We start from the raw sequence: 24915 nt of genomic DNA, 5'->3' as shown, positions 1-24915 counted from the left end.
ACCTGTGTGTTTTAATCCAGCATTGTACTATTTTAAGGTAAAATGAAGGAGATCATGTGTCCTGTACTGAATTCACCTAACAGCAAGCATGGTGGTTTGATTGTTAGAGATAGATACAAAGCCAACTTGGAGAAAACGGCAGTAGCCTACATCAGTGAATAGACGGCTAGTCTCCAAATGTCTAGAAGACTGCTCAGCATGTCACCTTGTAAAAAATTTGAGGTTTTATTAGCTGTTCATTTACTTCCAAGATGAAAGAGAATTAGGGTCATGAGGAGTTGTTCAGTGTTTGTACCTGGATAGGAAGCCCACATATTCTCTTTGCCAGGGAAATAGGTGATGGGGGTGGGGAGGGGGGCGTGGTGACATGGAATAGAGGCCATGAGATGCCTCAGAACATAAAACATAAAACTGTACTGCGCTGGAATAGGGCCTTTAACCCACAATGTCCTACCGAACATGATGGCAAATTAAACTAATCCCTTCTGCCTGACCTTGGTCCATATCCCTCCATTCCTTGTACATTCATGTGCTTATCTAAAAGTCCATTAAATGCCCCTATTTTATCTGCCTCCCCCACCACTCCTGTCACTTGCCTCTCACATCTCCATTGTACTTTCCATCCAATCTTAAATGCATAATCCCTAGTATTAGACAGTTCAACTCTGGGAAAAAGGTTCTGACTGTCAGACAGAAGGGATAAGTAAATCTCTCTCTCTCTGGACATCATCTCCATGTATTCTATTCATTGTCCCATCAACGATAAAAACATCACCGTTTCCTGACATTTCTCAGTTCTGATGAAGGGTCAATGGATTTGAAATGTTAACTATTTTTCTATCTAAGGATGCTGCTAGACCCACTGAGTTTCTCCAGCACTTCCTGTCCTTGCTACTAATGTCATCCATATGTTCATACTAATGTACGTCCATATGGAGCTGTGAAAGGTTGTCAAAGGATACAGTGGGATATAGACCAGTTGCACATATGGGTGGAGAAATGGCAGATGAAGTTTAATCTGGGCAAGTGTGAGGTGCTGCATTTTGGGAGATCAAATGTTAAGGAAAAGTATACAGTTAATGGCAGGACTCTGAAGAGCGTTGACATATGGAAGGATCTTGAGGTTCAAGTTCCTGGCTCTCTGAAAGTGGCCATGCAAATAGATAGGGTGGTGAAGAAGACGTAAAGCATGCTTTGACTTTATTGGTTGGGGAATTGAATACAAGAGTCAGGATGTCATGTTGCAGCTTTGTAAGAATTTGGTTAAGCCACACTTAGAGTATCACACTCAATTCTGGTCGTGACATTACAGGAAGAATGTGGAGACATTGGAGAGGGTGCAGAAGTGGTTTACCAGGATTAGAGGGTATGAGCTATAAGGAGGGGCTGGAAAAATTCAGGTTCTTTTCTCTGGAGTGACAGAAGCCGAGGGGAGACTTGATAAAAGTCTACAAAATTATGAAATGCATGGATAGGGTTGATGGTCAGAATCTTTTGCCCCCCAGAGTTGAATTGTCTAATACTAGGGGCATGCATTTAGAGATGTGAGGGGCTAGTTTTTTTTTCCACAGGAGGAGGAATCTGGAACATACTATCAGGGGTGGTGGAGGAGGCAGATAAAATACAGGCATTTAGGGGGCTTTTAAGTAAGCATCTAAACATGCAAGGCATGGAGGAATATGGACCAAGGGCCGGCAGAGTGGATTGGTTTGATTTGGTGTTTTATTTGGCACAACATTGTAGAGAGACAGAAATAAATGCTGGGTAGGGTGTTAATGAGGAGCATAAATGGCTGAAAATGGGTTGGCTGTTCTGGGAGCAACCCATACAACACAGGACCTAGAGGTGTAGGGGGATATTAACAAACATGGGGGAGGGTGTTCATGTTCTGAAATTATTAAAGTCAATGTTGAGTTGACAGCTGTAAGATATCTGGGCGGAAGAGGAGGTGTTGTTCTTCCAGTTTGCACTGAGATAGAAATGTTGGCATGGGAACATGGGGGTGTGTTGAAGTGATGGGCGAGTGGAAGTTCAGGTTTATTTTTACGAACAGAGCAAATTGGTCACCCCGGCTGTGTCCTCACTACCAACCACCACCCCCGCCCCCCCAACAACACCACCCTATCTATTTTCAGTTCTATGAATGGTCATTGGACTTGAAACATTAACTGTTGCTTTCTTCCCTCAGATGCTGCCTGCTGATCTTCGCCAGTAATTTCGTTTTGTTTCAGATCTTCAACACCTGCGGTTGTTTGTTTATTTTAGATGCTGCTGTGAACTGTCCAAGAATGCGAAGGGGAGGTTTACTTCACATTGAAAAGACTGAAAATAACAGAATTAAAGTGAAACTAAGAGATCCACACAGATTGAGCCAGAGGAAGTATCTCCGCGGGGGAAAAAAATTATTGTGAAAGACTGTAAGATAACCAAGTGTGAAGCTGGATGAACACACCAGGCCAAGCAGCATCTCAGGAGCACAAAAGCTGATGTTTCGGGCCTAGACCCTTCATCAGAGAGGGTCTAGGCCCGAAACATCAGCTTTTGTGCTCCTGAGATGCTGCTTGGCCTGCTGTGTTCATCCAGCTTCACACTTGGTTATCTTGGATTCTCCAGCATCTGCAGTTCCCATTATCTCTGTGAAAGACTGTTCTGAGTTTAAGGTTTCCTGATGAAAAGAAAAGAGAGAACCAAGGAAGTGAACCCTTGTGAGCCAGGAATCACCTTGGACTACTTAAAGGGCTCTATAAAGTATATCTGTGAATTGTGTTTTCAGTTATGCTGAAAGAACATGGGCAACATTCTGCTTTGTATTTTTAAGTATAAATTGTCTACAAAGTGTGTTAAGTCAAAAGTGCTATAAGTCTTTTGTAACATTACAAGTCATAAAATGTGAAATATTGTTGTATCGCCATCCCTTCAGCAGTCGACTGAAGTTCAAATTTATTTTTAAAAAATGATCTGTCTCCACAGACATTGTAACTAGTGGCCACATTTCCCCCAGGGATGGATTCTGGATCAGCAGGAGGACTGCTTTCTGCTTTCTGTTTCTGCCACTGTGGGGAAAATCCAGTCTGATGAGCTTTTGAGACAGCACCTTTTATCATTTGGTGATGACAGAACTTCATTTCACTATGTATCTTGAACTAATTCCTATAATGACACCACATGATCTCATGCTTTAAAACCCATCCTCCTCCTTTCTCAGCTCCGCAAATTTAGCGTTGTTTTACAAGTTGCTTACTCTGAATTTGCTGTTATCGCCAGGGCTACAACTCTTGCTCCTCTGTGATTATTTAATTCATTTCCTCCATCCTTTCTTCCTCACCATCATCTAAACGTCAAGACCCAACTTCTTTGTACTGAGTAGCAGCTGCAGCCCAAGTTTTGGGCACCGTGCAATTGATTATCAGGAAGAGGACAACAGGAGTGGCTTGTCAACTGTAGCTCAAAAGCATATAGCAATATGATCACTCCAGGAATAACTTTTACAAGCAGCACCACAAAACAAGGAGAACTGAATCAGAATTGCATTACATCTCTATGGAAACAGACTTGCTCCATATCAGGAAAACTCTGATTTACAACCAAAACAGCATAAAATTAAACTCTGCTGGACAAGAGGGATGGATTAAGTGCAAAACATTTATTATTAATATATTTACTATATAATAATAGACAATAGGTGCAGGAGTAGGCCATTCCGCCCTTCAAGCCAGCACCACCATTCATTATGATCATGGCTGATCATCCACAATCAGTATCCTACACCCATCCTATAATGGATGATTCAATAAGACAAATCTAAGTCATCATGGTCCATGAACACCATGCATTCACCAAGTATCCTATGTATACCATTTGCTTCCTTATATAATTAATGTTTCACTTACAAAAAAGTATACCAAGGTGGGGTGTACTGGATTGATAAAATATTAATGAACACTCATTGCTTGACTTCAGAACACATATGCATGGTTCTTATCCCATTGTGAAGGCACAAGAATACATAAAAAGTAATCTGCATTTACTAAAGCAGGGTCTTCCAGCTTATAGCAAAGTACATAAGGTTAATATTGGATTTCATTGAATCTTTTCCCAGTAATGTGAAAGTATCAGCTTTCATGAATAAAGGCCAATTTCTATTGGAAAAATAATTATGCAGTCAGCAAGCCTGTTAATATTACCTGATTCTCAAACCTCTGAGTGCGCCAGTGCCGCACAATATACTGCGTGCTCCCAAACTGGTTGGAAGAATCACTTCTGGACTGAGTTATGATTGTTCTTTGCAAGTCCTCCACTCAAAGATTGCAAGATGGTTGAGAATGCAAAGGATGCCAACTACAGTAGAACTGGCTACAAATACTGTAGAAACAGGTTTTGCTGTCTGGATCACAAAGTACCAGTCAGTGGGCAGTGGAAGTTCGGAGTAGTCATATAATATTCTTCATGAGGTGACAATATATACCTTTAAGCACAGCAAGTAATTTTCTGTCATCAATGCATACAACTGAGTGATGAACAGAAATACATAAAACATACTTTTATTTTAGTTTTACTGACAATTTCGCAAATTCTGTTTTTGTTCTGTGTACAAAAATCATTTACAATGCCGAGCCTTTTCCCTTATACATCAAATATTAAATCTTCGGGAGATATCATAAATTAAAGATGTAATTTTGTTAAAACGTTTAGTGTTGCTCTTCATTTCATTTTTAGATATTTGTGCAACAGTTGCTGTGTACATTGATATAAAAAGAATGTTATTCAATAGTGCATTTGAGACAACTGTACATCTTCCATTCATGTGCAACTTAATTTGTGCTTCCATTTCATTTCAAGTTTGCTATTCCATTCCCCCATGATAGAGATGAATGTTCCAAATATAAGGCATTTTGGAAATCCATATATTTAAACAGTGATCTGCTCTGATATTTTTGGCTCACAAGGCTTGTACAAAATATGAATATATATTATATATACTCTTGTCGGAGATCATTGCAAAGCGTCTGTTAACAGTTTACCATTATTAAATCAACAAGGCCATTAACTAAATTTACTTCAGAAAATGTGTTTGTTTATACAGTGACGTTTTTGTAAAGTTCAGCAATTTGTGAACGAAAGAAAATTTTCAGCTGAGGCCTCTTTGCCTTGAATGTTGGAGTCAGAAGGCCATTTTGAACAGTAAACATCTCAGGATACAGAATGATATCTTTCACCTATTTTAAAAAAGAGTTAATTATTAAAACAAGTCAGGTCATCTTTGGACTCAATTAAATTCCAATGTGAACTGTGTTTAAATTCTGCACAACGAATCACAAGGGAACAGAATAACCTAAGAATGTAAAGGTTCATCGAATTAGTACAGGCACAATAAAACAAAGCTGATTTTAATCTAATCAGATTCAAGAATTTATTCCTAATCCTTAGTCTCACCAGCTACTTACATCTTACCATTGTTCCTTCCTACAACCCTCATTTGCTTGAGTCAAGAGCATCAGGATACTGTGTGCCTGTTTTCCAGCAGCAATAAGATACAATTCTAAAAGGGGATGCAGAAACATGGACATGGGGGTATATGTGCACAAATCATTGAAGGTGTCAGGCAAGTTGAGATAGTGGTTAAATTGGTCAACTCCCAGCATGATGTAGAGTCAGGGTTTTGTAGAGTTTTGACACAAAGCAGAAACTCCTATCCCTACATCTTTAGCCTGGGTCAATGTTATATTCTGAGACTATTATTAACTTAACGTTGAGACTTATTTATGTTCCCTTCGGTTGACTGTCTTCCCCTTTGGCCTGTGATTTTAAAATAGTTTGTCAGCTTTGAAATTTATAGTTTTGATTAGATAAATTTCAGCATGACTGAGAATGTACTTTTATTTTCATCAGAAATGTGATGAGGTTGATATGAAGAAATCATATTTCTGTACAAATGTGGCTGCAAGTGGCCACACAAGCAACAGAAAGAGGAAGTCACTTAGTTAAGGAAGGAAGAAAGCAACAGGAAAAAAAAAGGATGCAAAGGATGTGGCTCACAGCCAACAAAACAATTGCTTGCTTACTTGTTCAAATGACTTGAGTCCAGCTTCCTTTCCAATTCGTGTTAAATCTGCTAAAATAGCATCTTTTAAAACCTTTTGGAAAAAAGAGAAAAAGCTAAATAGTTCAAGCAGAATACAGAAAAATAAGCATTTCTATCAAATAGAAAAAAAATGTTGAGTCAAATTTATGCAAGAGAATTGCTGTTCCTACAAATTTGGTCTTTTGAAATGTATGTGATTTCTTTAAGTGTTCAGCCTCTTAAAACTTGCTGCATTTATCACAATCATAATCATTTACAGTAACCCACTCGAGGAGAGTGTTCAAATGCAATTGCAGGTTGCTGCTAGATGGCCACACAGTTTATAGCAAACATTGCACAAAAGACTAATAAAGTATCATAACTGTTTCTAACATGTACTATACACTCCTCCCTATCTGTTGACGCTTCTTCATGGCAATAAAAGAAGTGTGCATGCATACTTTGCTATTCAATCCTCTTTAACTTGATTGATATTTTTTATTTAAATGTGCAAGACTTACCTTGTTTTTACACAATTCCTCAAATGTCCCTGTAATATTTCTCTTTTGTGCCCATGCAGGTAACACTTCGGGATCAGGAACTACAATTCCCACCAGAAAGGCCTGAAACGTAAGAAATCAATATGGCATTTGGTGTGAGACAAGGCCTAGGCCAATTACTGTAGAAGTCTTTCTCCTTGCCTGAAATTTGACACATCATAGTTAATTTATAAAAATATTCTAAAATGGATCCTTTGAAACTTACCTGTGTGATAAAAGTGTGCGAACAAACATGTTAAAACAAGTGCAGAAAAATCGCACATTTAGAAAGGAAACAGTTGACTGCACAGACCCATTAAACAATATCTATTTATAATAGGTTAAAATGTGTGAAATTAAATTTTAATTTCCTGCCTTTCTCTAACTCCAAACAATGCAAAGAAATTTGTTTCCTGTCTACCATAACACATTTTATGGCAGTTCCCTGTAATTGTGATCACAGGATAGAGTGCAATCACTGTACTGACATGTCTATAGAATGCCCCTCAACAATCTTGAGATCTCTTAAAAGACTGCTACTGGATAATCACAAAATCAATGATGCTTTGTAGATATGACGTAGTATGAACTCCATGTTTAAAAAAAATGTGACAAACAACATTTGAAATATCGCGAATCTATATTACAAGCAAACTGATAAATTTGGATTCAAGATGTACATTATTTATAGCAGCAGGCTTTTGCCTTATGGTGGGTGGGGTATAGGTCTGCAAGGTAAAACTAAAGGTTTAAAGAGGAGAAAGATTTAAAAGGGACCGAAGGGACAACATTTTCATGCAGAGGATGGTGCATGTATGGCATGAACTGCCACAGGAAGTGCTGGAGGCTGATACAGCATTTAAAGGGCATCCAGATGGGTACACAAATAGGAAGGGTTTAGAGGGATATGGGCCAAAAGCTAGCAAATGGGACTAGATTAATTTAGGATGTCTGGTTGGCATGGACAAGTTGGACCAAAGGGTCTGTTTCCATCCTGTACATCTCGATGACTCTTCGGGCTCCCTGAACTCTTGGTACCTTCCTAGTTCCGTATGCAACCTGAATCTTGCTCATTCTTACTGACAAAGCCCCTGCGTGCTTTGTCCAAGTTTGTAATAGAGGTTACCCCACTGGGGAACACACCCATTGCGAAAGGACCAGGCCTTTGTCCTTCCTGAAGCAGGCAGAATATGCTTCAAGTTAAATTCAACAGGAGACCAAAGCTATTCAGCTTTCACAGGCCTTTAGGACCTTTACTCAGAATGCTAACGCAGTGATAAAATGGTGCACACAAGTGTAACATCCTCCACCATAACCTACTTCAGTATCATCTCAATATCTAATAAAGGCCTTCGCATAAGCATCTGCAATGAGATGGTTGTATAAACAGCCTGTTTCTACACAGAACGTAGAACAGTACACCACTGTACAGGTCCTTTGGCCCATGATGTTGTGCTGACCTATTATCCTATACTAAGATCAAACTATCCTGCATACCTTTCATTTTTTTTTTCTCATCCATATGACTATCCAAGAGTTGCTTAAATGTTCCTAATGTATCTGACTCCATTACCACCATTGGTAGTGCATTCCATGAATCCGCCACTCTCTCTGTAAAGCAACCACCTCTGACATCTCCCCTATACCTTCCTCCAATCACCTTAAAATTACGTCTCCTTGTGATAGTCATTTCTGCTCTGGGGAAAGGTCTCTGCTATCCAGTCTATCTATGCCTCTCATCACCTTGTACACTTCTATCAAGTCACCTCTTATCCTTCTTTGCTCCAATGAGAAAAGCCCTAGCTCCCTCAGCCTTTCTCATAAGACCTGCTCTCCAATTCCAAGCTTCATCCTGGTAAATCTCCTTGCACCCTCTCTCAAGCTTCCACATCCTTCATATAATGAGGCAACCAAAACTGAACACAATATTCCAAGTGTGGTCTAACCATGGTTTTATAGAGCTGCGGCATAACCTCGCGGCTCTTGAACTCAATTGACCTGCCAATGAAAGCCAACACACTGTATGCCTTCTTTACAACCCTATCAACTTGGGTGACAAGTCTAACTACGGATGTGGACCCCAAGATCCTCTGTTCCTCCACAATGCCAAGAATCCTGCCATTAACCCTGTATTCTGCATTTAAACTTGACCTTCCAAAATGAATCACTTCACACTTTTCCGGGTTAAATTCCATCTACCACTTCTTTGCCCAGCTCTGCATCCTGTCAATGTCCCATTGCAACCTACAACAGCCCTCCATGCTGTCCACAGCTTCACCAACCTTCGTGTCATTGGCAAACTTACTAACCTACCCTTCCACTTCCTCATCCGAGTCATTTATAAAGATCACAAAGGGCAGAGGTCCCAGAACAGATCCCTGCGGAACACCACTGGTCACTGAGCTCCAGGCTGAATACTTTCCATCTACTACCACCCTCTGTCTTCTACTGGACAGCCAATTCTATATCCAGACAGCCAAATTTCCCTGAATCCCATACCACCATACTTTCTGAATGAGCCTGCCATGGGGAACCTTATCAAGTGCCTTGCTAAAATCCACATATACCACATTCACTGTTCTGCCTTCTTCAATGTACTTTGTTACATCCTCAAAGAATTCAATAAGGCTTCTGAGGCATGACCTACCCCTCACAAAACCATGCTGACTATTTCTAATGAACAATGCTTTTCCAAATAATCATAAATATTATCTCTCATAATCCTCTCCAATAATTTGCCCACCAAAGAAGTAAAACTGGGTCTGTAATTCCCAGTATTATCCCTATTCCCTTTCCTGAACAAGGGAATAACATTTGCCACCCTCCAATTATCTGGTACTACTCCACTGGACAGTGAGGACACAAAGATCGTTGCCAAAGGCGCAACAATCTCTTCCCTCGCCTCCAGCAGGAAGCTTGGATATATCCTGTCTGGCTCAGAGAACTTACCTATCCTCATGTTTTTCAAAATTTCTAGCACATCCTCCTTCCTAACATCAACCTGTTCAGCCTGCTTCCTGCTGTCCTCAAAAACATCACGGTCCTTCTCACTGGTGAGTAATGAAGCAAAGTATTCATTAAGGACCTTCCCTACCTCCTCTGACTCCACGCACAAGTTCCCTCAACCATCCCTGATTGGCCCTAACCTCACGCTGGCCATCCTCTTGTTCCTCACATCAGCATAGAATGCCTTGGGTTTTTCTTCATCCTTCCCGCCAAGGCTTTTTCATGCCTGATTCCAGCTCCCATTAAGTATATTCTTCAGTTCTGTCCTGGATACTTTGTAACCATCTAGATCTCTGTCTGATCCTTGCCTCCTCAACCTGAAGTAGTCTTCCTTCTTCCACTTGACTAGATGTTCCACATGTCTTGTCATCCAAGGTTCCTTTACCTTACCATCCCTTCCTTGCCTCAGTGGGACAAGCCTATCCAGTACTCATAGCACGTGCTCCTTAAACAACCTCCACATTTCTGTGTGCATTTCCCTGAGAATATCTGTTCCCAATTTATGCTATGCAGTTCCTGTCTAACAGTATTGTAACTCCCCCTTCCCCAATTAAATACGTTCCCATACCATCTGCTCCTACTCCTCTCCATGACTATAGTAAAGGTCAGGGAGTTGTGATCACTATCACTGAGAGAGCTGACACCTGGCCTGGTTCGTTGCCAAGCACCAAATCCAATATGGCCTCCCCTCTCGTCAGCCTATTTACAAATTGAGTCAGAAATCCTTCCTGGACACACCTGACAAAATCTGCTCCATCCGAACTATTTGCACTTAGGAGGTTCCAGTTAATATTAGGGAAGTTGAAGTCACCCATGACAACAATGCTGTTACTTCTGCACCTTTCCAAAATCTGCCTCCCAATCTATTCCTCGGTGTCTCTGTTGCTGTTGGGAAGTTTATGGAAAACTCCCAAGAAAATGACTGCTTCTTTCCCATTTCTGATTTCCACACATACTGACTCAGTGGAGAAACCCTCCTCCACGACCTCCCTTTCTGCAGGTGAGATACTATCCCTGATTAGCAATGCCACTCCCCCACCTCCCTCCCTATTTCTTTTGAACCAATTATAGCCCAGAACATCAAACAACCATTCCTGCCCCTGTGATATCCAAGTCTCTGTAATGGCCAAAGCTCCAAGTACTGATCCATGCTTTAAGTTCATCACCCTTATTCCTGACACTTCTTGCGTTAAAATAGACACACTTCAACCCATCGCACTGACTGCAACTTGGCCCTATCAACAGTCTATCCTTCCCTACAGATTCTCTGCATGCTGTATCTGCCTGTACACCAGCTACCCCATCCTCTGATCTGTAGCTCTGGTTCCCACTGCCCTGCCAAACTACTTTAAATCCACCCAAAGAGCTCTAGCAAACCTCTCGCCCAGGATATTGATGCCCCTCCAGTTCAGGTGCAACCCGTCCTTCTTGTACAGGTCCTATCTTCCCCAGAAGGTATCCCAATGATCCACATATCTGAAGCCCTCCCTCCTACACCAGCTCTGTAGCCACATGTTCAGCTGCACTCACTCTCTATTCCAAGCCTCACTTCTGCGCCGTACATTCTATGTGATTCTACATAAAAACTTGCAAACTCCCTGACCAGATCATGAAGCAGTCCCACCACAGTTTGTGAAGTGTTAAACTTTGTCTGGCTCTGAATATCCATTTATTCAGATAATATGGTGACGTTTTTGTTCATTCCCAGGGCATCACTGGCAAGGCCAAAAATTTACTGTGTCTTTCCAATTGCCTTGAAGATAGGGCTAGTAAGCTGCGTTTTCACATTCCCACACACAATGGAGATTGTAAGGCCTTTTCAGAATGTTACCCATGCACTTGGGACTCATAAAAATCCTGGGCCAGATAAGGGCAGAGATTTAGTTCCCTAAAGAGCACTAGCGAGTCAGAGTATGAAGACTGATAGTTTCATCATCACCATTATTGATATGAACATTTTAGTCCAACTTCTTTTATTTAATTATTGAACTGCTGAGAGGTAAATTCATGTTTCTAGATTCTGTACTGCACCAAATTGATCTCAGGACACCTGAAGGTAGTTTTTACATAAAACAACAAAATATTGAATAAAATACACAAAAGCAGCTAAGTTGCTGCAGTGATTGAAATGGCTACATTGGCAAATATGAGTCGAATAGAAGCTCTCAAAGGTAATCACATAAATTAGATCTTAATTGAAAATTCAATCTTCAATTTGAATCTGAGCCATGTGAAACCAGTCTGATAGAAATGAAAACAAATTGCACATTCTAAAAGACAAGTACTTAAATGGAACAAAGCCAATTTTCTGGCAACTTAATATTCAGGTCCTTTTCCAATTCTGCTAATGTTGCACTTGGATTTAAAAAAACTAGTTCTATTTCAAACAACTGAAACAATTTCTTGTTAGAGTGTAGATACAAAACACTGAAATTTTAGCCTTGATGAGCACAGGTATGGAGATAGGATGTTTGCTCAGCCAGCTGATGCGACAGTTCTCCAGCTCCATTTCTGCCCTAGGGCCAGTGGCAGGAAGGGACAGGGGCTGGCAGTGTAGCCAATTTGATCAATTACAGGCCTATTGTTGGAGGTTGACTGGGGTTTTCCAGTCAGCTTTCCAGCCCTTCCACAGTTGGCGAGGGTCTTCCCAGTGGTCCAGTAGGAGGCAAACATTCTCTGCAGGCTGAGAGAATCTTTGACTGCTTTCAGCAGCAGGCCATCTTTTGAATTTTCTTATTCAAAATTTTAAGAATTTAGAGAAACCATTTATGGGGCACCCTCTCCCTTACTCAGCTGTAGGGGCATCTTGCTGTTGCTTCCAAGCTTAAGAGCCTCCCATTGAGCAGTGAGCCCATTCTCCGGTTACTAACTAGCCAATTTGAGAAAAAAAAGTTCGCAGGATAGTGACTTCTCCACACAGAGCTCTGAGATCCCCAATTCCTTGCTGACAGCGAGCTTCAGGAGTCAGTCATAAGTATTCTGCTAAAGCTCAGCTTGGGCAGTGGCAGAAAACGGTTACTGAGAGTTACCACAGTTCCTTTTGGATCATCACCTCAATGTGGAGGAGAAGCTTGCATTCATTGATGATCTCTTTGTGTAATGCCATCAAGTGCACTTTGTTCTTAGTGGACCCACCCATGGTGGCAACATCGGGAGGGAGGAAACCATAGAAAATGCAGACCAAAAAAAAAAATCATCAATTGCACAAGTGGCAAATAAATTCTTTGAATTCAGAAGAAGCAGCAGCAACAGGCATTTCTAGTTATTATGGCTAGACATTTCATCAAAATCTGACCATAATTCCCAGCAATGAACAATGTGGACAATGATGGTAATTTAAGGTCCCCACGTTAAACAATGTCAGAGACAGGCTTTTACCATGGTTCATCCACCAGGTCATATGGTGATAGTGAATTAGTGAATCTGTGAACTCCTAATCAAGAAACTGCACACAGGCGACAGATGCACGAAGGTTGTTGGAGGGTGAGGTGTGTTTGGGCAGCATCTTCCATGATTGAGTAATCCTCTCTACAAGGTACCCTCTGTTCACACCAAGTGGGGAAGGGACTAGACCAGGCACCCTAGCACATCACTACCCCACTTCTTTTAATCCAAACACCTGAATGATGAGACAGTAGTAGAGAAAAAGAAGCAAATCCTGCCCTCTGGGTCCTAGTAGCTTGTGAGACATCCTGACCCATATAGTCAAAGGTTGAAAGTCAGCCTGTTGAATCACGTGAAAACCCACGGCAGAAATTAATAACCAATGTCACCCCCTAACTGAGGGACAACTGATGGGTTGTTCAAACTCAAACTGAAATTGAGCCACCATTGAGTTATACCATTGCTTAGTGGTAGCCAAGAATTCAAACGACTTCTATTGTTCCAGTTGGAGGTTTGAATTACCTGCAGACTGTCACCGTGGACAAACACCTGAGCCACAGGCTCACTTCGCACGTAGATGTTCTCAATTTTCTCTGGTGCAATGTACTCGCCCTGTGCCAGTTTGAAGATGTGCTTCTTTCGGTCGATTATCTTCAGAGTGCCATTCTGGTGTAGCAAAACAAAGGCTGCCTTTTAATCAGAAACTACTGCAAAATTCTTACATTAATTTTACCATTAGAAAGGGTTCCACAGCTGGGAGATTACTTGCCACAAGGTCTCTCTTTTCTTTCCCATTGGTCATTACAGGGGCAGATTGCACAATGAAAGGTGGGTATAATAAAAGTAAGTTATCAGGATCTCGGAGTGGCAGCAGTAGGATGTGACAATTGGTCCTTCAAGGCCAGCAGTAATGACAGGGTTTCAGTGAGCGATGATTTGATTCAGTGACTATCTGTTTTGACTACAAAAATGCCATTATCGCTGACCATACAAGTTTGCTGACTTAACTTATCAGCCAATGCACGTTTCTGTCAAACTTAGTCATTAAGAACGCTGCGGGAACAACCATTTCTACGTTCTCTCCCCTCTGTTGCTTTCAGACCATGCATCATGATCCTAACATCACGGGAGGTCAGTTCCAAAGCTGCAGTTTAACACCCTTGAGCCAAACACATCTCTTCTCCATTGTAAAGGGTAGGGTAGGGTACATGCAAGGGAGAACACAGACCATAGTTTTGCACAAGCATCATCACATCTTGAGACTTTTGCTCCATGGTTCCAGCTATGCATTAGTTAGCAGATAGGCCAGCATTTTGAATTTTATTTTTTCTTCCAGGTTGAACATTTATACCTATCAACACATTAAAATCTAACTTAAGTGGGAAATGGAAGGAAGTGGGAGGAAATGACTGTGTGTTTCATGGTGCTTTAATGCACCAAAATGGTTGCATTTTTGGCAACCATCATGTTGCGGAAGTGAATCATGATCTAACAACATTGAATTCTGCTGAGATGAAGAGAAGTTCTGATAAAAAAGATTTGGAAAATGCTTACTTTATGCAAGTTTCCACTTTTTAAAAAAGCTCTTTAATGTCTGGAGCCCCAAATAGGTGTTACATACAATATTACATTATCAAGATGAACAGTCCTCGTCTAGTTCGCAAGTTGCAAAGATTCACATTTTGGAAGACATCTGTGGACATTTACCAAATGACATAGCATCCTGTGTCCTGTCACCATTGACACCTGGGCCTGCAAACAACCCATACCAATAGAATAAAAGGTTGTTCGAATTAAGAATTCTACATTAAATGATTTTGCAACATTGTAACAGAATTCCTAATGGCCATATAGCACAGATCAACTCCTTAGGTTAGCACCAACTAATAATTTCACGTAATGGAAGCAAAGTGATAGTTTATATGCTGTACAGCAGGAGATACGTTTCTGAGGTGGGCTTTTAGACATTTGATGGGGAAGAGTAGATGAAATTTCAGCCTGAATTCTAATCCCAACTACTCTTAACTCAAAGGGCTCAAAATGGGAATGTCTTATGACTCCTCAGTTACTTCACAATTTGCCAAAAATTAAAATGATTAAAAAACTTGTATTTTTCAATACTGAGCAGTTTTAGTTGTCTCTGGATTCCTGCTACTACAGCAATGCATTCCATTTTGTTCGTATAATTTTTTAAAAAACCTTCATAGGCAAGGAAGAAGTACCTATAGCATTTCTATTCCATCATAATTAAACTGCTATTTCTATTCACATTAGTACTATCACGTGTAATGGGATGCTTTCCAAATTCCGACAGGGTCGCCTATCAGATCAGGCTCACAAATAACCCACCCAAAGCCCATTCCAGAGTCCATGAAAGCTTACAAACACACAATCGTTTAAGAATGGTAGACAGTACTGCAAAAAAAACACACTTACAGAGAAAAAAATAAGAGGACACTGGTAACAAAGTAAAGGAGACAAGTAGGAGGGAAAACAAATAATTGGTATGAACAAAATTTCAAGGTCACATCTGAATCTTTTGGAATATCTCAGGGTCCTATAAGAACGGAGTTTTAATGCAAAATAATTGAACTAATACTTTACAAGGAGATAATTGAGAAAGTCTTACTTACTGGCAGCCACTTTCCTATATCCCCTGTGTGCAACCAGCCATGGTTATCCAGAGCTTCTGCTGTTTTCTCAGAGTCTTTTAAGTAACCACGGAAAACATTTGTCCCTTTTACACAAATCTGAAAGATGAAGCACAAAGAGAGTTTCTGACAAATATTAACCTTCATTCTTCCACAAAATAATCTGATGTAAACAACAGGAAAGATATCCAGGTTTGATCTTAAATATATCAGCATGTGGCACTGCCACATTTTGCCTGGATAAGTACAGCTCCAAAATTAATCAAAGAATTCAACAACATCCCATTTGGCTGGGACCCCAGCTATCAACTTAACCACGAAACTCTCCAGCAGAGAGTATAGTGGCCGCAGTTTTTGACCCATCTATTGCAGCAATTACCTGGGAATCTTCAACAGCACCTTCCAAACTTCAAAGAAATATGGGGAGCAGCTGGAAATCTGGTGCTGAAGCCAAAATTCAGCCATGAGAATGCTGAATGAAAAAGCAGGCTGGACAGGCTGTATGGTCTACTGCTGCTCCTATCGAGCTTGTCCTTATAAATTCTACCATCTGGAAGAACAAGGGCAAAGGTGCATGAGAACACCATCACCCAAAAGTTCCCCCGTGCATTCCACAACATCCTCACTCACCGCTTCTCCCTCACTGTTGCTGGATCAAAATACAAGAACATCGTCCCTTACAACACTGTGGTTTACCCACACTACACAGACTGCAGCAGTTCTGGCAGGCAGTGCATTGCCATTATCTCAAGGGCAGTCAGAGATGGGTAACAAACATAAGTTCTGTCAGCCGTGCTCACATCCAATAAAAAAACGAAAGTAAAGGCTGAGAATCTAAACAGATTGCAGAATCTACAATGTTATGCACCCTACTTTCCACAGTTATTAGAGTCTTTGCTTGGGTGACACCTGCTTATATCAACACCTCTATGAAAGCATACAATGCAGAAACTGTCCGAGTTCACAAACAAAAGGTCAACCACTGAACGTATATATACACCACAGTAGATGGCAGTTAAATAATGAATATACAACATATTTCCTACAACAATTTGAAAAGTAAACCTTTTGATTCGCTCTGAGGTTTCAGGTAACCATCAATAAGTTTCCATATTGCAGATATTGTCAGAGATCTTTACGACCACATAAGTCCCTGAGTCTTTCAAACTTCAAATTTAACACTGGAGTAGGTCAGGGAGCGTTCGCGCTCTAACCTTTTGCTTGCTATCCAGCTTTTGAGAGAATATTTTTCTATTCTTCAGTTCAGACTTAAATTCCATTCACAGAAGCATTATGCATGTCCTACTTCTTAAAGAGAACAATCCAATTAGTCCTTCTGCCCAACTCTCTCCCATTTCTCTCCAATTTTTTTCCCATTTCAAGTGTTTATCCAATTTGCTTTTAAACAGTTACTGGCACTGACATCACGGGATAACAAGGTGTAGAACTGGAAGAACACAGCAGGCCAAGCAACATCAGAGGAGCAGGGAAGCTAATGTTTTGGGCCTACACCCTTCTTCTTCATTATCCTTTTTTGCAGGACTTTCTAAATCATAACAACTCATCATGAGACAGTTTTCTTCATGTTGTCATTTTGCTTTTTTAAAAATGCATTGAATGGTGTTTCAGCTGTTTATCAATCTTTCTGCTGCTGGAAATATTCTCTCCTTGTTAACACTAACAATACTCCTCATGACATAGAGCATCTCCCATTGACTTTCTCTTTTCCTACACCCTCCTATAGTTCTTTGCATACCCTCCCATTTCACATACATAAATATACTATATATCTATCATGTTCCAGTTATAATGAAAGGGCCTAACTCAAGTGTTAATAAAGTGTGAAGCTGGATGAACACAGCAGGCCAAGCAGCATCCCAGGAGCATAAAAGCTGACGTTTCAGGCCTAGACCCTTCATCAGAGAGGGGGATGGGGTGAGGGTTCTGGAATAAATAGGGAGAGAGGGGGAGGCGAACCGAAGATGGACAAAAAGAAGATAGGTGGAGAGGAGAGGATAGGTGGGGAGGTGGGGAGGGGATAGGTCAGTCCAGGGAAGATGGACAGGTCAAGGAGGTGGGATGAGGTTAGTAGGTAGGAGATGGAGGTGCGGCTTGGGGTGGGAGGAAGGGATGGGTGAGAGGAAGAACAGGTTAGGGAGGCAGAGACAGGCTGGACTGGTTTTGGGATGCAGTGGGTGGAAGGGAAGAGCTGGGCTGGTTGTGTGGTGCAGTGGGGGGAGGGGACGAACTGGGCTGGTTTTGGGGTGCGGTGGGGCAAGGGGAGATTTTGAAGCTGGTGAAGTCCACATTAATACCATTGGGCTGCAGGGTTCCCAAGCGGAATATGAGTTGCTGTTCCTGCAACCTTCGGGTGGCACTGCAGGAGGCCCATGATGGACACGTCCATCATGGGCCCGAAACGTCAGCTTTTGTGCTCCTGAGATGCTGCTTGGCCTGCTGTGTTTATCCAGGTTCACACTTTATTACCTTGGATTCTCCAGCATCTGCAGTTCCCATTATCACTAACTCAAGTGTTAAATCTGATTCTCTCTCTAAAGATGCTGCCAGACCTCCTATATATTTCCAGCATTTTTTCTGTTTCATTCAGATTAAATGTTGTGCTTTTTATTGTAATAAATTACTTTTTTTTTAGAAGGGTCTTATTCTACACCCCATCTTAATACAGTTGAATTCACTCTTGCTAAACTGCCAAATTCTCTACTTGTATACCAGTCCAAGATTAAATCTTCATAATTGGTGTTATTTTAGTGCAAGAATAGAAAAACGTTTCTGCTTACCTCACCCTCCCCTTCTCTTGCAAAATAGTTCATTTCTTCTACATCAACAAGTTTAATCAGATTACAAGGCATTGGAGCTCCAACATGTCCTGCAGATGAAAAGGGAAAAACCGAAGCGAAGGAGTTAACCCACATGCATTAAAATGCTGCCCATAGTGGGTATTCAGTGATAATGGAAAAAAGTGTTTACAATTGGTAAAAATGTCCATTAAACAAAGAAACAAAGAAACCTACAGCACAGGAACAGGCCCTTCGGCCCTCCAAGCCTGCGCCGATCAAGATCCTCTGTCTAACCTGTCATCTATATTCTAAAGGTCTGTGTCCATTTGCTCCCTGCCCATCCATGTACCTGTCCAAATATATCTTAAAAGACGCTAACATGTCTGCGTCTAACACCTTCGCCGGCAACGCGTTCCAGGCACCCACCACCCTCTGTGTAAAGAACTTTCCACGCATAACTAGAGTAAAATTATTTTGTTCAACATCTATAAAGAATTACTTTTCATGGAATATCAACCTAAGCAATATGTTACCAAGAAAATTAAGTTTTATTGATGTGCACTGATTTAGTTTTGAAGGGCAAAAGTACAGAATGCAACTTTGTTACCAACTCAACTTGTTATCTCTGGACATGCAATTACTAAGAACACACCAACTACAAAACTACATCAAGTAAATTAAGTTTGATGCAAGGTAAAAATTACAAATATACAATTCTTAAATCAGTGGCATCAATAAAGGAATAGAATTCATAGTTCAGTCTGTGGTGAGGTGGGTAATATTGCACACCCTAAGCATTAGTGATATATATAATGTGACTGCATACATGTTCAAATGTAGCCTGATGCATTTAAATGATGCAAAAACTGTTGGAGCATTTGCACTGTATTTTTAACAAAATATCCCCCAACTCAGGAAATTCAACATATTGTCAGCAAATTTTACAATGTTGTGCTCTGTCTAAATTATATAAAAAAAACAACCTGGCCAAGACGGTCTACTTAGAAATAAGTGATTACATTGAAGGAAAGATGGAAAAGAATGGTAAGTATACAGCATTTAATTTGTGTTTTCAATAGCTGTTATCAAGGGCTGAAAAAAGATAATAAGGACTGCAGATGCTGGAAGTTAGAGTTGCTAAAATATGGAGCTGGGGAAGCACAGCAGTCTTAGACACCACTGAAGGAACAGGAAGGTCAAAATTTCGGGTCTGGACCCTTCATCAGGACTGGGGAGGAGGAAGGGAACTCAAATAAATACAGAGGGGGGCCTGGGCTGGAAGGTAGGTGGGATGGTGATAGGTGGGTGCAGGTAGGGGGTTGGTCAGTGGAAAGGGTGGGGCGGACAGGTGAGAAGTAAGATGGGCAGGTTGGATCAGGTCAAGGAGGCGGGGATGAGAGGGATGGCTGGACATGGGATGGTCAGGGGTGGGGAGATTTTGAAGCTGGTGAACTCTATGTTGACGCCATTGGGCTGTAAGCTCCTGAGGTGGAATATAAGGTGTTGTTCCTCCAGTTTACACATGGCATCATTTTGAAGGTGGAGGTGGCCCAGGATGGACATGTCACTAAGGGAGTGGGAGGGGGAGTTGAAATGGCTGGCAACCAGGAAGTGGTGTCGATTGGAGCATAACTAGCGCAGATACTCTGTGAATCGGTCACTGAATCTGCGCTTGGTCTCTCCGATCTACAGGAGACCACATTGGGAGCACCGGATGCAAGAGACCAGCTTGGAAGACATACAGGTGAACTGTCAGATTTGGAATGATTGCTTGGGGCCTTGGACCAAGTTGAGAAGGAGGTGTAGGGGCAGGTGTAGTACTTCCTGTGTTTGCAGGGAAAGGTGCGAGGTGTGGTGGGAAGGTTGGTGGGGAGTGTGGAGCGGACGAGGGAGTCAAGGACTGAACAGGTCCCTATGGAAAGCGGACAGGGTTGGGGAAGGAAATATCTATTTGGTAGTGGGACCCGGTTGTAGATGATGAAATTGGTGGAGGATGATGGGTTGGATTTGGAGAGCAGAGAGGGGCCACTCACTCTGTGGCTCCCTCGTCCGCTCCACCATGTTCCCCCGAAGCTGTGTGAACTGCTGTGTTTCTCCAGCTTCACTTTTTATTGACCAAGGGCTGAATCTTACATTTTTTGGCTAAGTCCAAGTTGTGCCAAATTGTTTGGAGGGCTTCTCATTCCAAGGCTCAGCAGAATTTCTCTCCAAATCTTGCTAAACTCACCTCATTAATTATACACCCTGCTCAAATGGCATCTCTCATGTCCAATTTCACCTATCTTAACATCCATCACACAACTCGCTACTCAGCTAACATCTGCCAAAAGACTAACACCCCTTGCGCCTGCATCTGGTGATTCTTTTGCCAACATCACCACAGCGCAGCAGACACAAAGCCATGGTGCCCACAGCCCACGGCTGACATTCCCTCGCACATTCAACCCCTTTCTCTCATCCTGATCACTGTCTAACCAATAGGCCACACATTTTACCTGACCCCAGCGACATCCTGTTTGAACACGTCCAAAGGCAATGCTACCCTGTCACCCCATGTTTACCGTAGGCCTGCATGGTATTAATGTATGGCAGAGGAACATCGCATATGGGCAACAACTGGATAAACACAATCAGACATGTGAGCTTTCATTTACAGAACGCAGAAGGGAATAAAATTAAGCCAACAAAGGCTGAACGCTGCCCCCATAAAGTCAAGCTGATTTAGGTTTCATGGCCCAAAAATATAACATTTAATGATTGTCTAACTGTACCCAGTTCTCTTGGAACCAGGTGTCACAGTGAGGTTCTATCAGCCTGTTCCACCTGGCACACCTAAGCTCTGTCATGGATGTTATCTTCCTCTATTTTAATGCCATCATCTTCCTCCTCAGAAGACTGCTTCTGTTCTCTCATTCTTCAGTATCCAGCACATTGCCTCAATGCACGCTCCAAATGTGCAGAGCACAGCGCGCCAGGATAACGCACACACGGTCCAGACAGTACACCTATACTGGTTCAAGTGATGGCATCACATTGCTAAAGATCCTATATTCTGCTCCACCACAATTCTGGTTGTGGCACGAATGGCATTACGTCTGCTCTCTGTATCAGTCAGAGGTCGCTCAATTATGTCAATAGCCATGGCCACAGTGGGGAGCTATTAGACCACAGGAGCCAACCTTGTAAGGTCCCTGAATCCTCAAATGTGCCAGGAATACAAGAGTGCTCCAGAGTACATGAATTGTGACAGCAGGCACTTAACTCTAGGAAGAGATAACAGTGTTTGCAGATCATCTGGTGATTAATGGATTGGAACCCATTCCTGTTGATGAAATCGCAGTGTTGTGATATGGCCCTCTCAGTGGTGTGTGAGTACTATCGAAGGCGACCTGTAATTGGGTGAAGCCAGCTATGTTCTTGACTCCTACCGCCCAGACTGCAGCACTGACCTCTTTATGGGGGAATGAAGTGAACCACTATGACCCTCTACAAATGGGATTGGTCACTGCCCTGATGCCTTTACTGGTGCATGACTGAGAGATTCCAAACAGTCACCTCTCGCTCCCTGGAAGGAGCCAGTCACACTGACGTTCTGTGGTTCGGTGGACTTCACAGCCACTGGGAGCCCTCGGGTCCTTGCTCCAGCATCCGGCACAGATCTGTCACCATATCCCAGGGCACATAGTGTTTGCGTCGGCATTGCCTCTAGCTCTTACTCAGGAAATGGAGTCAAGACAGGAATTCTCTGGGTTTCCTGCTCACTCATGTGTCTCAAGAGGCCCTGTGGCTGCAACATCTCCCTGTACTGGGTACTCCTTATCACCTGGTGAGCTCCTAGGCTTCCACAGCAACCAACACCCCTCCAGCAGCAGGGCCCATCACTCACGAAGGGAAAGGCAATAAACTGGGAACAGAAGGTGTGAAAGAGTTTCTTAAATCTCAGACCAGTCATCAGTGGCAGACGAGGGCTCAGCACACATTACCTCACAGGAGACACCCTGCACATGGATAATGTGGGTCATGTCTGCACTGGACATCCCATGTTCCAACTCAGCATCTGCAGTAACCTGTTGAGTGTGCTGCACCAGCAGAGACACCATGAAATGTCAGTGAAAATGGGCTGCCTGCAGTAAACCGCACCCTCCCAACACACACACCCATACCACATGGTAGACACCACCAAGCCCTATGCCCAAATAGCAATAAGGCCATGAAGATAATGTTGTCAAACCAAAAAAAAAACATACTCCCCCCCCACCACTTCTTTTAATCTAGAATCTAGAACAGAATCTAGAACTTGGGGTTATAGTTTAACAATAAGGGGTTACTTATTTAAGACAGAGGTGAGGAAAGTGTTTTTTCCTCTCAGAGAGTTGAGAGGTTTTGGAATTCCCTTCCTCAAATGGATGCAGAATTTTTAAATATTTTTAAGGGCAGAGATAGAAAGATTCTTGATTACCAAGGGGATGAGAGATGGTTGGGCAGGCTCGAAGGGACAAGTGGCCTAATCTTGTTCCTTGTTCATATGGATTGCAAAATTAATACCACATCTATGCACCTCAACCCATATCTTGTTACAAGATTTACAAGATGAATACTCGATGAATAGTTTTAAATATCCTCAGAATCCAAAACTCAAAAACAGTAAAGAAAATGCTGAGAGTAATAAAACCACAGAATTGTCATCAGATAGAAGGAGGCCATTCAGCCCAACAAATTTTCACTGGATCTTTAAGAAGCATCTTTACCTCATGCCAATCTCCTGCTTTCTCCCCATCTGTTTGCACACAATTTTTATCCAAATAATCATCCTTCACTTAGAATACTTAGAAAATAGGAGCAGGAGCAAGCCATTTGGTCCCCTTGAATGCCTCAATACTTGCTAAACGAAAAAAGTTTTTCCTCATGTTACCCTTGCTTCATTTGTGCATCAGCTTAAATCTATGCCCTCTTACTCCCGTATCTATTACGAGCGTAAGCAGCTTCTCCCCTTTATCAAATCTTCTCTCGGCTTTCTTCTTTCCAAGGAGAATAGTCCGAACTTCTTCAACCTGTCCTCATGACTGAAGTTTCTCACTTCTGGACAGTTGCCCAAGGATGGAATCAAACGCAGGTCCCTGGCGCAGTGGGGCAGCAATGCTAACCACTGAGCCACCATGCTGCCCGTACTCTTTTTATCCCCTTCCTTCCACCTCCAGCTCGATAATCAGTCTGCCACAATTTACAATCAGTAGAAATCATTCACTTGCAAAGGCATCAGTGTACTTTACAACTGGGCACCAACGGACCAGTTTCAAATGCAGGCAGAGAACAGGCAAGTGGCATGGGGCATTCCCACTCCTGCCTTTCTTGGTGCCATGGAGAAGGTGAAGACATTACATGGGATTGGGTCTCTACTGCATTTCACCATGTGAGTTGACGGGAGTCCCAACACAGCGAGCCAATTCCAGAAAGGCAGGCAATTGTCTAGTTACCATGCACAAGCAGACAGTGCATCCAACAAAAATAACACCCATCAGATAGTGTGAAGCTTTGCCGCCAGTGAAGACTGCTACTGAGAACACTCAGCAGAAATGACTTTGGGGTGAGCAACAGGCTCTCCGTGCTGGATTAGTGATTTTCATCCTGCCAGTTCCTATCCCACTTGCTACCTACCTTTATTGAGGTCCAAGCAGAATAGAGGCAGGCAGACTGGACGTAGTAAATAGTGGTGCTTGGCAGACCAAGTCAAATTTGCTCTTCAGGTTCCATAGAACCAACCAGTGTATTGTATCATAGAACATAGAACATTACAGAGCAATACAGGCCCTTCGGCCCTCAATGTTGTGCCGACCTGTGAAACCAATCTGAAGCCCATCTAACCTACACTATTCCATTATCATCCGTACGTTTATCCAATGACCATTTAAATGCCCTTAAAGTTGGTGAGTCTACTACTGTTGCAGACAGAGCATTCTTACTACTCACTACTCTCTGAGTAAAGAATCTACCTCTGACATCTGTCCTATATCTATCACCCCTCAATTTAAGCCTATTCCCCCTTGTGCTAGCTATCACCATCCGAGGAAAAAGGCTCTCACTGTCCACCCTATCTAATCCTCTGATCATTTAGTATGTCTCTATTAAGTCACCTCTTAACCTTCTTCTCTCCAATGAAAACAACCTCAAGCCCCTCAGCCTTTCCTCATAAGACCTTCCCTCCATACCAGGCAACATCCTGGTAAATCTCCTCTGCAACCTTTCCAATACTTCCACATCCTTCCTATAATGCGACGACCAGAACTGTATGCAATACTCCAAGCACGGCTGCACCAGAGTTTTGTACAGCTGCAACATGACCTCATGGCTCTGAAACTCAATCCCTCTACCAATAAAACCTGACATACCGTATGCCTTCTTAACAACCCTATCAACCTGGGTGGCAACTTTCAGGGATCTATGCACATCGACACCGAGACCTCTCTGCCCATCCACAC

At 42.2% G+C, this 24915-nt stretch overlaps 1 protein-coding gene across 7 annotated transcripts in view; it reads right to left on the bottom strand.

Annotated features, from left to right (window-relative positions):
* Positions 1 to 3694: 3694 nt before the first annotated feature.
* acsl1a (acyl-CoA synthetase long chain family member 1a) overlaps positions 3695 to 24915 on the bottom strand; it is a 167834-nt gene continuing 146613 nt past the window's right edge. For 5 of the 7 annotated variants that reach the window (XM_048526774.2, XM_059644837.1, XM_048526776.2 and 2 more), the window contains 6 exons: positions 18440 to 18528; positions 15624 to 15740; positions 13513 to 13656; positions 6583 to 6684; positions 6063 to 6134; positions 3696 to 5216 (listed from right to left, as the gene is read on the bottom strand). In XM_048526774.2, coding sequence (XP_048382731.1) covers positions 5076 to 5216; positions 6063 to 6134; positions 6583 to 6684; positions 13513 to 13656; positions 15624 to 15740; positions 18440 to 18528 — 665 coding nt within the window. In that variant the 3' untranslated portion in view covers positions 3696 to 5075. Of the gene's footprint in view, positions 5217 to 6062; positions 6135 to 6582; positions 6685 to 13512; positions 13657 to 15623; positions 15741 to 18439; positions 18529 to 24915 lie in introns of all 7 variants that reach the window. The other 2 variants (XM_059644838.1, XM_059644839.1) reach the window with 1 other exon arrangement.

This window comes from Stegostoma tigrinum, chromosome 3 (genome assembly GCF_030684315.1).
Source record: "Stegostoma tigrinum isolate sSteTig4 chromosome 3, sSteTig4.hap1, whole genome shotgun sequence".
NCBI lineage: Eukaryota > Metazoa > Chordata > Chondrichthyes > Orectolobiformes > Stegostomatidae > Stegostoma > Stegostoma tigrinum.
Note: the sequence above shows the minus strand (reverse complement) of the source record. Positions and strands in the feature narration are given on the sequence as shown.